General features: G+C 36.4%; 1 protein-coding gene across 1 annotated transcript in view; it reads right to left on the bottom strand.

The window, feature by feature from the left end:
• Positions 1–11,666: 11,666 nt before the first annotated feature.
• Positions 11,667–15,669, bottom strand: part of LOC121414022 (DNA repair protein RAD50-like) — a 64,879-nt gene continuing 60,876 nt past the window's right edge. The window contains exons 38-40 of the mRNA XM_041607065.1: positions 15,303–15,436; positions 14,464–14,592; positions 11,667–12,131 (exon numbers count right to left, since the gene is read on the bottom strand). Coding sequence (XP_041462999.1) covers positions 12,074–12,131; positions 14,464–14,592; positions 15,303–15,436 — 321 coding nt within the window. The 3' untranslated portion in view covers positions 11,667–12,073. The remainder of the gene's footprint in view (positions 12,132–14,463; positions 14,593–15,302; positions 15,437–15,669) is intronic.

Here is a 15,669-nt window from a genome sequence, read left to right as displayed (position 1 = left end):
TTTAGAATTGCCTACGAAGACGGACAAGTTTACAAAACAGAGAACAGCAGAACAAAGAACAAGAAACAATCAAACAATTGAAGCACACACAAAGGATATGAAAATAAAAATGAAAAGAGATAAAGAAAGATAACAGAGATAATACAGCAGGACTTCAACGCGCGGATAATTATACCAAAAAAAATAAGTTAAGGAGGCATGAAATGGTGAATTTAATGATAAAATTATTTAAAACTGAGTAAATGATGACCTGTATGATTTCAGAAAATTATTTTTAAGTTTCATTTTAAAAGAACAAAGGGATGGGCTTCTAATTATATCTTCACTAAGGGAGTTCCAGAATCTCGGGCCATCGTATATAAATGTTTTTTTAGCTAATAATGTTCTTAAAAGAGGTAAATGAAACTCATTAGACTGTCTTGTAGGGTAATGATGAATTGAACGATTTTGAGGGAACATTGAATCAAATACGTGAGGAAGTGAATTGTTATTGTATTTATACATAAATTGGCCTAAGTGAAACAGATATAGATCATTTATTTTTAGCAGCTTGTTTTCGGCAAACAATGGATCTGTATGTGAAAGAAATGAAGAATGGTTAATTATACGGAGAGACTTCTTTTGTAATAAAAGAAGTCTGTTTAATAAAACTTGGTGGGTATTGCCCCAAACAAGAATGCCGTAGTTCAAATACGGTAAGATTAAAGAAGAATAAAGCATTAATAAGGTTTGTGGAGGAAAATGAAATTTCAGTTTATTTATTATGCCGATGTTGCGTGAAATCGCTTTGCAAATATTTTCAATGTGATATTTCCACGAAAGTTTATTATCGACAGTTATGCCTAAGAACTTTATGAACGAAACAAGTTCTAAAGGGGTATCATCAAACATAATGTTTGCCGGCAGTGTGTCTATAGTATTACTAAATAACATGTATTTGGTTTTTTTTAGATTAAGGGATAGTTTGTTAGCTCTTATCCACTGAGTAACCTTTTCTAGCTCAGAATTTACTATATCTAGTAGTGTTTTTGGATTTTTATGAGAATAAAAAAGATTTGAATCGTCGGCAAAAAATATGAACGAAAGAATATCGGATGAATTACAAAAATCATTAATATAAATGATAAATAATAAAGGACCTAACAGACTGCCCTGTGGGACTCCGCAATTTATATTTTGCATATTGGATGTATAGCCATTTAATGTTACGTACTGACGTCTATTGGATAAGTAACTCCTGAACCACTCCAAGGCCTTCCCACGCACCCCATGGTGAGCGAGTTTATGTAATAATATATTGTGATTGATTGTGTCGAAGGCCTTGGAGAAGTCCAGGAAGATACCAACCATGTGTGAAGAGTTGTCGAGAGCATGTGCCACTTTGTCAATGAAATTTAATAAGGCATGTTCAGTATTATGTTTTTTTCTAAAACCAAACTGGTAATCGGAGAAAATATTGTGTGCTTTCAAAAAGTTAATAGTTCTATTGTAAACGACCTTTTCTAAAATTTTTGACATGGAGGATAGTAAGGAAATAGGTCTGTAATTATTGACATTAAGCTTATCATCTTTTTTGAAAAGAGGTATTATTTTACCTATTTTCATGTTGTCGGGGACTTGACCATTTTGCAATGAAAGGTTAAAAATATACACCAAAGGATTAACAATAGAGGAAATTACACCCTTCAAAATAAAGTTGTTGATATCATCATAGCCAGGACTTTTTTTGTTATTCAAACTAGACACAATATCGATAATTTCTTGTTCAACAACAGGTGTAAAGAATATAGAATTTGTATTAGGTATGCCCAGATAATCAGAAAAATGCTTGTTCGAAGGAGGGACTTCATGAGCTAAGTTTACCCCTATAGAGGAAAAATAGTTGTTAAAAATATTGGCAATAATTTCAGAGTCTTCAACAATTTGATCATTATCCCTTATTTTAGTTATGCTTGTTTTGTTATTTGATAAATTCATGGCTTGTTTTAAAATCTTCCATGTACCTTGCATGTCGTTCTTATATAAATGTAATTGTTTCGTGAAGTATTTTTTCTTTGCTAGTCGTATTGTTTTAGTCAAAATATTTTTGTATCTGGAATACTTAATTTTGGCTCGTTCGGAACCTTTTGTCTTAAATTTATAGTACAAATTATTTTTTCTGTTAATTGAACGTAAAATTGATTTGGAAATCCATGGAAGTCTTGGTGTTTTTTTGTATGCCGTTTCTTTGTCTTTTACTTTTGGAATGTAAGTATCTAATTTATTACAAAATATGTCAAGGAAATTCACAAATGATGCATTAACATCATCTGAGTTGTAAACACGCGACCAGTCTGAAGATTCTAAAGAAGCGTCAAGTCGGGCTATGTTTTCATGAGTTGGTCTTCGCCTTGATGGCCGGTGTAGATTGTTCAGTGGGCGCCTAAGGGTGAAATGTGACATAATTGGAAAATGATCGGTTATATCGGATATGACTACAGAAGAGTCCGGCGAAGGTAGAACGTTACAAAAAATATTATCTATGAGTGTGGCGGAATGAGTCGCCATACGAGTGGGTTTCGATATCAAAGGCAAGAATGAGGCAGTCAAGAATATATCAAGGAATTCATGGGATATGTTATTATTTTCATGTTTCAAAATATCAATATTAAAGTCTCCCATTATAAAGACGTCTTTGTTTACAAAAAGTGGATCTTTTAGCAAATCTGAAAGGTAGAGGAGAAAATCATTTGAATTAGAATTTGGAGGCCTATACATAATGCCTATGATTATATTTTTGGAAGTGGGAATATTTATTTCTATAAAAAGAGACTCTACAATTTCGTTTGATTTAATAAATTCTTTATGAGTTATGTAATCGTAATTTTGAGAAACGTAGAGGGCAACCCCTCCACCAGACCTATTTTGCCTGTTGTTAACGATAAAGTCATAGCCATCCAGGGCAAATGGAAGATTAGACTCGCTGGATAACCAAGTTTCCGAAAGTCCAATTATAGAAAATCACAACATGTTGTCTGTAATCTAGTTCATAAGTGCAGTGTCAAATTTTGATTTCTGTCTTGCCAGCAATTGTCAGTAACTTTTGAAGCCATTAAACAAGAGCCTTTCCATTGTCGTTTTTCTTGTTGATACTTGTCAATATGTTTAATGGGCCTCTCGCACAATCGCCAAATTTCATCGATGGCGTGGTTTAGCCAAGATGGCTTTGGGGGCTTGTTGGCTTGATTGAGATTGATCAAGGGCAGGTTCTCTGAGTTGACCCAGGACTTGGTGGCCATTTGTGCCTGCACAGCGAAGGAAGGAAAGAAACTGTGGAACTATGTTTGAAGAGAGCACTGCTGACAGATGGAGATTGTTTCAGTTGCAAGTGAAATCTTTGTGTTTGCTGTTTTTAAAATGTGTTAATACAGTGTTTAATTGTCCATGAGCACTGTCTGGCTGAGAGGAATGGTGTTTTTTTTTCAGCTAACATGTGACGTCTGTACCACTTGAAAACATCATGCAAAGTTTTACATTTTCTATTTCTATTCATCTTCCGTTCTGTGGATACAGCAGAGACCTTCCAGATCGTCGGCCTTTTGATCTCGTAGATTTTTCTATGTTTTATCAATCATTTCGTCATATGGTTCAGTAGTTCGTTTTTGAGGTACATTTCCAGTCATATCCTATTTGAATGAGAACTGCATTTATTCTTTAATCTGGATTTATGTGAGGGGTCCCGCTGTTTGGTGCATTTGATGTAACTTGGTACATCTTATATGGTTGATCTGAATGTCCTTCAAATTGACATTAAAAAACATGTTAAGTCTAAACCAGAGCTTCTTTATGGACAAACTTGCACACAGCACCCTGACGGAGTATATAAATCCCCTTTTTCCAACTTTTGCTCATTCTCCTGAAGACGACAAGAACATACTTGTTCAAATGTTTAGTTCGGATGGTCCTTTTCAGGACCATCATATGCCAGCGAAAAAATACACGGTGTACCGTGAAAATAATACACTCTTGAAAATTGTTTCTTGTCAGGGTTTAAGCTGCTGTGGTCATAAATGATGGTGACTTGGCGTACAAGGAGCCAGACTGGGATGATTCTTTGAAGACCCGAGATCCTCACCGTGGTGATCATTGAAAGAGGCATGCCATTCCTTGATTAGCCTCATCAGCATTCACTCATGGTGACATCACCCTTTGAGTGGAACGACTCTTAGAGACTCGACATGGTGAAAGAAGCTCGTCATGCATTCATTAGCCTCAGCAGCATCCTAAAAGATCAATAAATGCAGCTGGGACTAAGGGGTGGTCAAGCCTATTAGTAACCCAGTTTTTTAAAGTTTCTGTTTGAAAATAAGGAGTGTGATGTGTTGAATTCAGGAAGATTGTCCCAACTGTCAATGCTGAAGAAATTGTTTCCTACATCCAGTCTGTGTAATGAGTTCTGGAAATATGATTGGGTGCTTGTCATGGATTGTTCCAACTTTCAATAGGCTAAGGAAATGGTTCTCTCAACGTCCAGTCTGGAATGTGTTCTTAAAAATTTATTGGACGTCTCCGAATTTCGACAACCATACTTCTTACGGTAGATTGGTCCAACTTTCAGTGACCCTATACTAAGGAAATGGTTTTCTACGTCCAGTCGGGAACTGACCGAGTTCTTGAAATTTCATTGGATGCTGTCTCTGAAATTCGACATTTTCTTATGGTAGTTCTAACTTTCAGTTACCGTTTGACCATTCAAGAAAATGTTTTTTTATGTCCAGCCTAAGATGAGTTCTTAAAATTTTATTGGAGGCTGTCTCTGAAATTTGACACAAGTTCTTTGGTAGTGGTTTCTAAAGTCTTGAACGATGTCGGGGAAATTTTATGAGGTGCTCTCTGTGAAATTTGACATTGTGCTTCACTAGTACTAGGATTCATGCCTTGTACTATAATGATTATGGACCATTATAAACCATTCTGGGATATGAAGTGCATTTCATCAGGATGAGCCTCTGTTGAGGGTTTCTAGATTCGCAAGTCGTCATCCCGATTGCCCGATAGTCTCATCTCACAGACTTGTGTGCTGAGAAGTGATGGATACAGTATGCAAATCATACACATTTGGGGGTGAATAAATGGCCATTTTGGGGGGGAAACACAGAAAAAAAGAGAAAAATGAACATCAAATTGTTTTCTGTTGGTTTGTTAATATTTTAACCAAAATGCAGAGTTCATTGAAGTTCATAGAAGTGCAATTAAATCATGTACAGAAAAGGGTTTATTTCCAAAGTTTTGTATTATCTAATTTTCCATTTGATCAGTTAAAAACACAAAGCTGCCCCCACAAAAAGAATAAAATAAATGAATAAATAAATGACAAACTTTTAAAAAGAATAGAGAAGACATTATTGATAAAATGTAAAAGATTTTGAAACTTAGAAAAAATCGTAAGATATTTTTGATATTGAATAGATGGAATTGAAAAATTCTTTAGACATTGTAATATCAGTCATGGATAGTAAAAGTTGAAAGGATGTGAAATGATGGAAGATCGGCAGATATGGGCCCTGTAACATACAACTTAGCGATTGATTGTGATGCTGATTTAAACGACTGATCACATTGATTGTTGTGTATGATCAATTGTAAAAAAATTGGCCTGCAATCAATTGCTAAGGTTTATGATATGGGGCACTCCATGGATAGTACAGGGAAGTATAGAGAGAGCACAATTAGTGGGACAAACAATTAAACTTGTAGAAAGGTTAAGAGGGGAGGGGAGATAAAAGTGGGGAAGGGAGCAGATTATAGAAAATATGGTAGGGGTTTGTTCAAAAGTGAATAATAAAAGATTTAAAGATCAACAGACTGATTCATATACACTGTAGAAAGGGGGGGGGGGGGATTGATTGCATTGTCTTAAATACTCTTGGCTACACAAAGTACCATTGAATTTGAAAATAAAGCGCCTACATTAAAGGAACAGTATATCATGCATGGGAGTGTCCAGTGCCCTTATCTGTACACTATGAAATGGTACTATTGGTAGTGATGTTGCATATTGTGTGCTATCAGGGAGACCCCAACTCAGATCAGGCTGCAGGTCAGTTTGTGAAGGTTAGGGCTTGCTCCGTTGAATCAAATGTCAGTTCCTATGGTAACCCTGCTAACGTGAATGAATCTTCTGGGCTGCTGGCCATTTTTTGTTTGTATCATGAGCAACAAATCTAGAACAAATCTCTTTAAATATATCTAATTATGCTCATTTGTGCATTTAGAGTACCTGTAGGCCTATACTGTAAAAAATTGGTCTGTAAAGAAATGTACCCCTCCCCATTTTCACTCCCTTGTGATGTCACCCCCCCCCCTTATTGTGCAAGCCAAAAGTGACATTATTCTTGAAGCCTCCAATAGAGGCTTCCCACATGACATCACCATGGAGGCATAACAATGGGAAAGCTGTGCATTAGACCATAGAAACGGGTTCGATCATGGTTTGATGCACAGGTCTCTGTTCTCCAATATGACTGCCTGTGGGAAACCTCTATAGGGATGTCATGGGGCAATTCCATAAAACATGTAAATCTGACCCCTATATGATGGATCCGTGACACAACATTTGCTCATGTCTTAATATCTCAGAGGGCATAGGGTTGGGATTGCAAGAGTTTTTGGTTCAGAATAATGTAAAGAAAGGGATGAGGATTTATTTTAATTTTGGAGGTTGTGTTTTATATTAGGCTTAACGTGCAGATTTTCCATCAAAGCAAATGTCAGGTGACCGATGGGTCTTCCTGATATGATTTTGGGCATTTTGTGAAGTGAAGAAAAAAAAATGGAGAAGGGTGGTCACATGTGTATATACAAACATGTTGATATTTTATGGAATTACCCCATTACTGTACATTGTAAGGAAGGTGATCCAAATCTAGAGGGCTGATATTTATTATGAAAATGTCAGCTCCCCTCCCCCCAGTTTTGACATGAAACACATAACCGATTGATTTTTCACTGACTGTATTCTATATCAATTCATTCAGTGATAAAGAAGATAATTATCTTTTTTTAATTTCTGTTATCAACCCTTATGATATGGACCACCTTTTTCGTACTGTATAAGCTCAATATTTAAGCACACAGATATTTTCAAGGTAGTGGCAAGCTTGAATGTTCGACTCACAAAAATTGGTGAAGCGCAAAACCGCGATACAGGGTCAGTGTCTAGGCATTTTGAGGGGGGGGGGGGGGGCAAATTATCTACTAGTATACTAAACGTTGATATCAATTTTTTTTGTTCAATTGAATGGGGGAAAGTCGAGTTAGTATTAAAAATACATGACCATGGTCTCTTTTTGACTCTTCCTTTTTTCTTTTGGTCACTTGAAAAATCCTTGGGAGCACTCTATTAATAGCTCCACTCCTACCATGATCCAGCCTATACAGTACTCAAGGATAATGCCACATTTTGGCTTGCAGCGGGTCGGGTTTATTACCCCTCCCCCTTCGAGCATTGCACATCCACAGAAATTACAGGATCAAAGCAGGACCGAGAGGCTGGAAAAGGGAAAGAGAAACAGAGAAGAGTTGTTATAGAGAAGATGCATCGGATGATTATAATGATGTGATCATTTTAATAACAATAAAGAAGGATGATGGAGCTATAGATGGATGAGAAAAGGTAAACAAGGTGGGAAGAGGTGAATCAGTAATATAAGAAGTAAAATCCATAATGAACAGGAAAGGGAATGAGATGCAAGGGAATGTCTGAGCGGATGCGAAAAGTGGAGAGATGGAGAATTAGGCCCAATTATTTTTTTGAAGGATAAATGAATAAAGTTCAAATATGAAATTCATGACAGAGAGAAAAATTAATCACTGGTACATATTTAAGAAGGGGGTTAATTGCGAGAAAAGATCACAGAATCTGGAGAGGGGGAGGAGGTTGTAATGGTTCAAGAAAGAAAATTAGGAAGATTTAACGGCATAGGAGTGAGTTGAAATGGTGAATGAGAATTATCAGGGACAAGCTGAGTGAAAGCTTTGAAACACAGAATGATTGAATAATGATGGAATACAATTCATGAGAATCGTATTGGGCAATAAAAATTTGAGGAATTACATATTCTGATGAGAAAAATGCGATAAATAAGAAAAAGAGAGAGAGACAGAGAAGGGGGTAGAATAGGGGAAATTTTTTTATGAAACCAGTTGGAGAATAAATACAAGTAGCCAAAAGGAGGTGTAACACAATCATTTACTAATCAATCATCCAGGCAGATTCGAATATTTAGCCCAAATGTCACCTGCAGAAGACAGAGAGTTAGGGCATGCATGGAAGATGAACCAATTTTGTTCGCTTGGATTTCAATCTACATGCAGTACTTAGTATTCTCAGGAACGTAACATTATTTCAGGTCCATAATGATAATGGCCATTACCAAATGAAATATATTTATTTACGGTCTTTAGATTGTTACTTCTTTTCCACAATGGATCATAAATTCCTGAAAGGACTTGATTACTGGACAAGGTAGTTCCATTACCGAATGGAAAAAAATGGAACAATGGCACGATTTCACATCCAATAAACATAGTAAATCATGTTGCAACAGCCTTGACAATTAACAGGGTGCTTACCAAGTATACTTTAGGATTCATACGAACCATTGGTATATGGTATTTCTACTGTAATCTATAAGCTTTAATTAAATAGTCCTAAGTTTGACATATAGACCTGGGCCCTGTCTTACAGAAAACCTACGATTGATACGATCAACCACAACTTAATAAAAGCTAGCAGCGTCAACACCTAACTTTAACATACGTTTCTTCAAAATATTTTATAGACACGAAGTATATTCACACATTCACTATGCTTCTCTTTGTTTTCAAGGGACATTGTGCAAATTTCCTGAAGAAAAAAATTGTGACGTAAATGGATTTCCATATACTTGGGGTTGATCGTAATAACTCTTTGTAAGAAGGGGCCCACAATTACGGAATACTGCCTCCTCCTTCAGACTGTTATTGTGCCCCAGATCAGGGAACAACTGGATCCTTGATCATCCCTTCCCCTTGATGGGACTGCATCGGGTGAACTCTCCAACAATGGTATCAGCTTGGTATATTCATAAACCGAAGTCCACATCCTATTCCTTCTCATTGTGAAACGAGGTCCTCTCAAGTGAGGGAGTCAAATTGGTCCTCTACCTAGTACGTCACGCTTCCTCTCGTCGAAAGATAACTGCATGCGGAGGACTTCCAAGCAACATTCTCCTATCCACCTGGCCCGCCATCATCTTGATCATGATAGACACCTGTTCCATCTCTTGTTGACGAGGTCGCATGGACAGTGTGATGCACTAATACTTGATTGATCATAACACATAACTTGCAAATCAAACCCTTTTAAACAAATGAAGGCAAAGGTAATTGCTTGGCAATAATTTTTTTTATTGAAATATGTTTACATTAAACATATTTTACATCTGCTTAACAAATCATTGCAAAGGGAAAAAAAATCCTCAATAATAGAGATGGAAGCACAATTTCCTTCAATTACTTATTGAAGCATAGCATATCTTTTTGTTAAAAGCTGCATTATTTCAAAGTTGACAACATCCTGGTCAATGTTACTACTCTGAGTAAATCACATTTTTCATGAGGGAAAAGCAGCATAATCCTCAGTGACATCCCCAATGCATACAGGAGGCATCAGCAAAATTTGAAAGAAAAAAAAAACTAGTGAAATCAATGAAAAAAAATATTAAAACCATATTCTTATGACCAAGAGGTTTTTCTCACCATTATCATACTGAAAAATAATGATCAGTTTGTCTAGCAAAGAAAAAAAAGCATGTGAAATGCAAATAGAAAAAAAGTTTTAAAACCATTATCTAATGACTTATGACAGAGGAAAACCTCATCATTTACTTATTGTGGAAAACATTATGATCAGTTTATGTCTTGCGTAACATATTCACTCTGCATACTAAGTTCCGTGTATGAAATTCCATGCCAATTTCTGAAGCTACCTTGAGAAGAAAAATGAGAAGGCATTAATTTCAATGGAATGTTCATTCATCTTTCTCGTATCATAATGAGCATTCCATTTGATCATAGAAGTTTGATTGTAGAAATATATAAACAAATGTATGTACACTGCAAGTACATAAGCATCAAGATGATTCAATACATCACACTAACAATAACATTATTTTGAATACAATCCAATGATAAATGAAAATGTATCTGGAATGTTAAACACTAGATCACAACATTACCCTTTCCAACAAAAAAAAAGGAATAATGATGTTTCAAGCAGCTATGGTACATATATGAGATGCATTTTTCTTTTCTCTGGTATTTTCTCGATTCTTTTCTTTTCTTCTAATAGCTCTTCTCATGATAAACAATTCCTGTTAAAATAAATTTCAAATATGATTTTCAACAGAATCCAACAAAATGGTGAAGTGTTTATCCAATGATAAATGAAAATGTATCTGGAATGTTAAACACTAGATCACAACATTACCCTTTCCAACAAAAAAAAGGAATAATGATGTTTCAAGCAGCTATGGTACATGTATGAGATGCATTTTTCTTTTCTCTTGTATTCTTTTCTCGATTCTTTTCTTTTCTACTAATAGCTCTTCTCATAAAAACAAATTTAAAATATGATTTTCAACAGAATCCAACAAAATGGTGTTTATATGTTTCAATATACATTTACTAGCCAAAGCTGAAGGATTCTACTTGAAAATGAGTAATTGCACAGAAAAAGAGGAAACGTATTCTCTTATTAAACAGGTATTTCATAACCCATGCCCATGGATGTTTAAATTTGTGTATGTGATTTCCAGAAGTGCAATGTTTTCAGCTAAATTTCATTTTTTTTTGTTGGCTTGCTTACACTCTGCAAGAAGCTCCAATAATGTCAAATGGCAACAATTTACCATCTGTTGAAAGAAATTTTTCAAAATCATTGCTTATTGCAGCTACTGAAAAAAAAACAACACTAAGTATTCATTCCTAGCTTTCTTGCTCATCCTTTTGTCTAATTGTAAGGGCAGTTTTAACTGCAATTCCAATATGATGTTTTACATACAATATGTTGAAATGAGAAGGTACACTGTATAAAACCAAAGTCATTAACTACTTTTGTCTCATTTATAGACATGTAAGTGGATATCCAAACTAAGAATATGTAAGTTCAAATTGTTGCACTGTGTTTGGTCTTGGTAAGTTTATATTTTTGAAAATCTACCCTTTCATTTATTGCTACCGATGGAAAAAATCGTAACAATATTTGTATGTTCAATAAATGTTAACCAATTAAGTACTTGATTTTTCATCTCAGTTACGATCACATTTTATAATCTGTCCAAGTGAAAAACAAATACCAAAGAGAATATCCACAAGCAGTATAAGCACATCCTGGACCCTGTTGCATAAAATTTAACATCATTAACTTCATCATTTGACAGTAACTTTCATGACATCCTTGATTGTGATTGGCTGTTGGACATTGTTACCATGGTAGCAGAGTTGCCAAGTTCAAAGACCAGGTATGTGTGAGATTTTCTGTGAATCTGAGTGAGATCACAGACATTGTGTACAATGTATATGGGGAAAGGCTGTGATAGTTGCAAGAGACAGAGATTTGAGGGGATGAACAAGAGTCCAAAATGCTTGAGTCTCACGCATAATGCGTGAGACTTGGTAGCTCGCTGGTAGTTATCATTGGATGGCAAAGTTACCACGATAGTAACTTTTATTCAACAGGGCCCAGCTATGCAGTTCTCTGGTTCTCCAGAAACATATTTTCAAATGTAGCACAAGGCAGTTTAACAAGAAAGCAAATTTTTAGATAGCACAGTCAAATTAAAGACAGATTAGACAAAAAATAAATAGTTTTTCAGAGTATTTCAAAGTAAAAAGCAGATTAAACTGCTAAATAAGTAAACTCATAATATTAATGAATTGATCTTCACCAAGAGCAATCATCAGATATTTAGACAGCACTTTTAGCGGAAGAAATGAAACTGGTTTGCATCATGTTACAGGGTCAGGGTGTTGATCTGATGTCTGTTTCTCATCACTGTTGGGTTGCTTGCAGAGTAGCAATGTCATGCTTTACAACAGTTGACTTGTGACTAAAATGAAATAAAAAGAGCAGAATGTAATATGAATAAAGTATTAAATCAAATTGTTAAATATTCATTGTATATATCTAATCACGTTTACATATCTTAATAATTAAAGTTGTTTACATAATTATGGGATTGATTTTACAACTTCAGAAATGAATATAATTGCAAGATTATGCACAGGCTTGTACATATATAGAAGGGAATTCATAAAAAGCACTCTGCATTTCTGATTTTAGAATTTAGATAAATATGCATACATGTATGTTGATTCAGCTGATTTATGCATTGCCGAGTCCGATGAATTTCACTGACGGTGCACGAATCATTTGTGGAAGATTTATAGGCATTAACATACATATAGAACACAAACTAAACTGTCTATGTGGGAGATACAAAATAAATTAAATTCTTTTACATTAAAAATATTAAAGGTATCGTTTAACTTTGTGAGCAGCCGATTTAAAAAATTCTCAAACCAAGATGAAACATGTGTACAAGTGCATGTATTAGAACTAATAAACCCTGAAAACATCCATTATTGAGAATGAAAAGCTAAAACTACAAGGCAAACCCCGATTTTGTAAATAGGCATCTTATAGACACCTAAATACTACACATAAGTGTATGAGATGAAATTACGATGGTGTTTCCAGTCACTTTATATTTCAATTTTTGAAGCACTAAATAATTATTTTCAAACACAATTTTTTCTGGGCTTCATTTTTGTAACATGTCACAGACACAGGTGACAAGTGTGACCTTCTAGCTCATATTTTTTAAAAGTCAAACCAATGTTAACCAATCACTTTAATATATATAGTGCTGCATACACACATGCCTGCATCATTACTCCTCATTTAGGATAAAGATGCAATACATGGGATAGTTTAAATGGTGGCAGCAGGGGATAGATTATATGATGGTAGCAGTGGGATACATTACATGGTGGCGGCAGTGAGATACTTTACACACTGGCAGCAGTGGGATACCTTACATGGTTGCAGCAGTGGGATATATTACATGGTGGCAGTGGTGGGATACTTTACATGGTGGCAGCAGTGGGATACTTTACATGGTGGCAGCAGTGGGATACTTTACATGGTGGCAGCAGTGGGATACTTTACATGGTGGCAGCAGTGGAATACTCTACATGGTGGCAGCAGTGGGATACTTTACACAGTGGCAGGAGTGGGATACTCTACATGGTGGCAGCAGTGGGATACTCTACATGGTGGCAGCAGTGGGATACTTTACATGGTGGCAGCAGTGGGATACTTTACATGGTGGCAGCAGTGGGATACTTTACATGGTGGCAGCAGTGGGATACTTTACACAGTGGCAGGAGTGGGATAATTTACATGGTGGCAGCAGTGGGATACTTTACATGGTGGCAGCAGTGGGATACTTACATGATGGCAGCAGTGGGATACTCTACATGGTGGCAGCAGTGGGATACTTTACATGGTGAGGGCAGTGGGATACTCTACATGGTGGCAGCAGTGGGATACTCTACATGGTGGCAGCAGTGGGATACTTTACACAGTGGCAGCAGTGGGATACCCTACATGGTGGCAGCAGTGGGATACTTTACATGGTGGCAGCAGAGGGATACTTTACATGGTGGCAGCAGTGGGATACTTTACCCAGTGGCAGCAGTGGGATACTTTACATGGTGGCAGCAGTGGGATACTTTACATGGTGGCAGCAGTGGGATACTCTACATGGTGGCAGCAGTGGGATACTTTACACAGTGGCAGCAGTGGGATACCCTACATGGTGGCAGCAGTGGGATACTTTACATGGTGGCAGCAGAGGGATACTTTACATGGTGGCAGCAGTGGGATACTTTACCCGGTGGCAGCAGTGGGATACTCTACATGGTGGCAGCAGTGGGATACTCTACATGGTGGCAGCAGTGGGATACTTTACACAGTGGCAGCAGTGGGATACCCTACATGGTGGCAGCAGTGGGATACTTTACATGGTGGCAGCAGAGGGATACTTTACATGGTGGCAGCAGTGGGATACTTTACCCGGTGGCAGCAGTGGGATACTTGACATGGTGGCAGCAGTGGGATACTTTACCCGGTGGCAGCAGTGGGATACTTTACACAGTGGCAGCAGTGGGATAGTTTACATGGTGGCAGCAGTTGGATACTTGACATGGTGGCAGTGGTGGGATACATTATAAGGTGGCACCAGTGGGGTACATAAAATTCAACCACCATTGCATCAACAGATTCATTACGTTTAAAACTCAGTTTTTCATTCATCAAATCATGCAATCAATGCTACAGAATGAGAACCAAAAATAATTCAATGCAATTAAACATACTCTGGGTTCTTGGTGACTCTATAAAAATGGTCCGCATAGTCAGAGTGGCCGAGCAGCTCAACAAACTCCTCATCGTGAGTGATGATCAACAGCTGGAAATTTCTCTGGTTTTCTCGACTCTTTAGGATGCTGCAGGGCAAGAAATAAATATTTTGATGAGCAAGCTGGTACAACAGAGTGTGAAGAACAAAGATGTGACAACTAATTGATTTGCAAACTGACGAAAATGTAAATTAATCAGTAATCTCTAAATTCCAATCTGTTCTTCATTGCATTAATAGTCAGAAAATGGAATTAGAATACAGTGCAATGTGCTTAAATAAGGAATAATCTGAGAAATCAAGTGACTGACAAAAAACATTGATAATGACACAAAAGATTACGCAGGCCATTACAAGTCAAGTTTAGGTTCCCAAATCAATCATAAGCAATCATTGATTGTTCTTCTGGTTCTTACAAGAGAATTGATTTGGTCATTGATTGATTGATAGAATTATCAAATTTATTTATTCATTTCCATCAAGAATATACAAAATAAAAATCAAAGCATCAAAGCTATAAAACCTATTAAATATATCATGTCCAAGTTAACAATAGTTCTTGTATAAAGTATTAGATATGATAAATTATATGCCCATGAAAGTAGAATAATTGTGATTTTGGGTCACCTGGAAACGAAATATAAATAGAGAACGATGGAATACATATTATATTTTTTGAAGTGATATATCATACATTCAACTTGAATTATCAATTTCAAATGTGCAATGTGGTATCTGCTAATGAATGACAATAAAACCTCTACCAAGTATACTGTACCAATACTTCTTGGGACTTACTCTACAAGTGCATGTGCCAAGCTTTCAATGTTGTCTCTATCAAGGTTAGTGGTAGGTTCATCAAGGGCCAAGATACCACAGCTCAAACAGAATGTCTCTGCCAGGGCTAGGCGTATCAACAGGGATGCAAGCACCTGAAGTACGTAGTGAAATGAGAAAGGGGGATTTAATTTTAAACAAAGTGAGTACAATGAATCAAGCTTCTGGTTGTTTAAAATCATGTTCAGATTAAAATCTGGAGTTTCATTCGAGCCCGTGAACTGATCAACATGATCAAGTCTGATCAAGATATTTCCAAGACAGTCAATATTTGCCACTCTCATCCTAGGTGTAATACTAGTAAATGGGCACATGGTAAGAAGGAATT

Source organism: Lytechinus variegatus, chromosome 1 (genome assembly GCF_018143015.1).
Source record: "Lytechinus variegatus isolate NC3 chromosome 1, Lvar_3.0, whole genome shotgun sequence".
Taxonomy (NCBI): Eukaryota; Metazoa; Echinodermata; class Echinoidea; order Temnopleuroida; family Toxopneustidae; genus Lytechinus; species Lytechinus variegatus.
The sequence above is the reverse complement of the archived record's forward strand: the minus strand, read 5'-3'. Positions and strand labels throughout refer to the sequence as shown.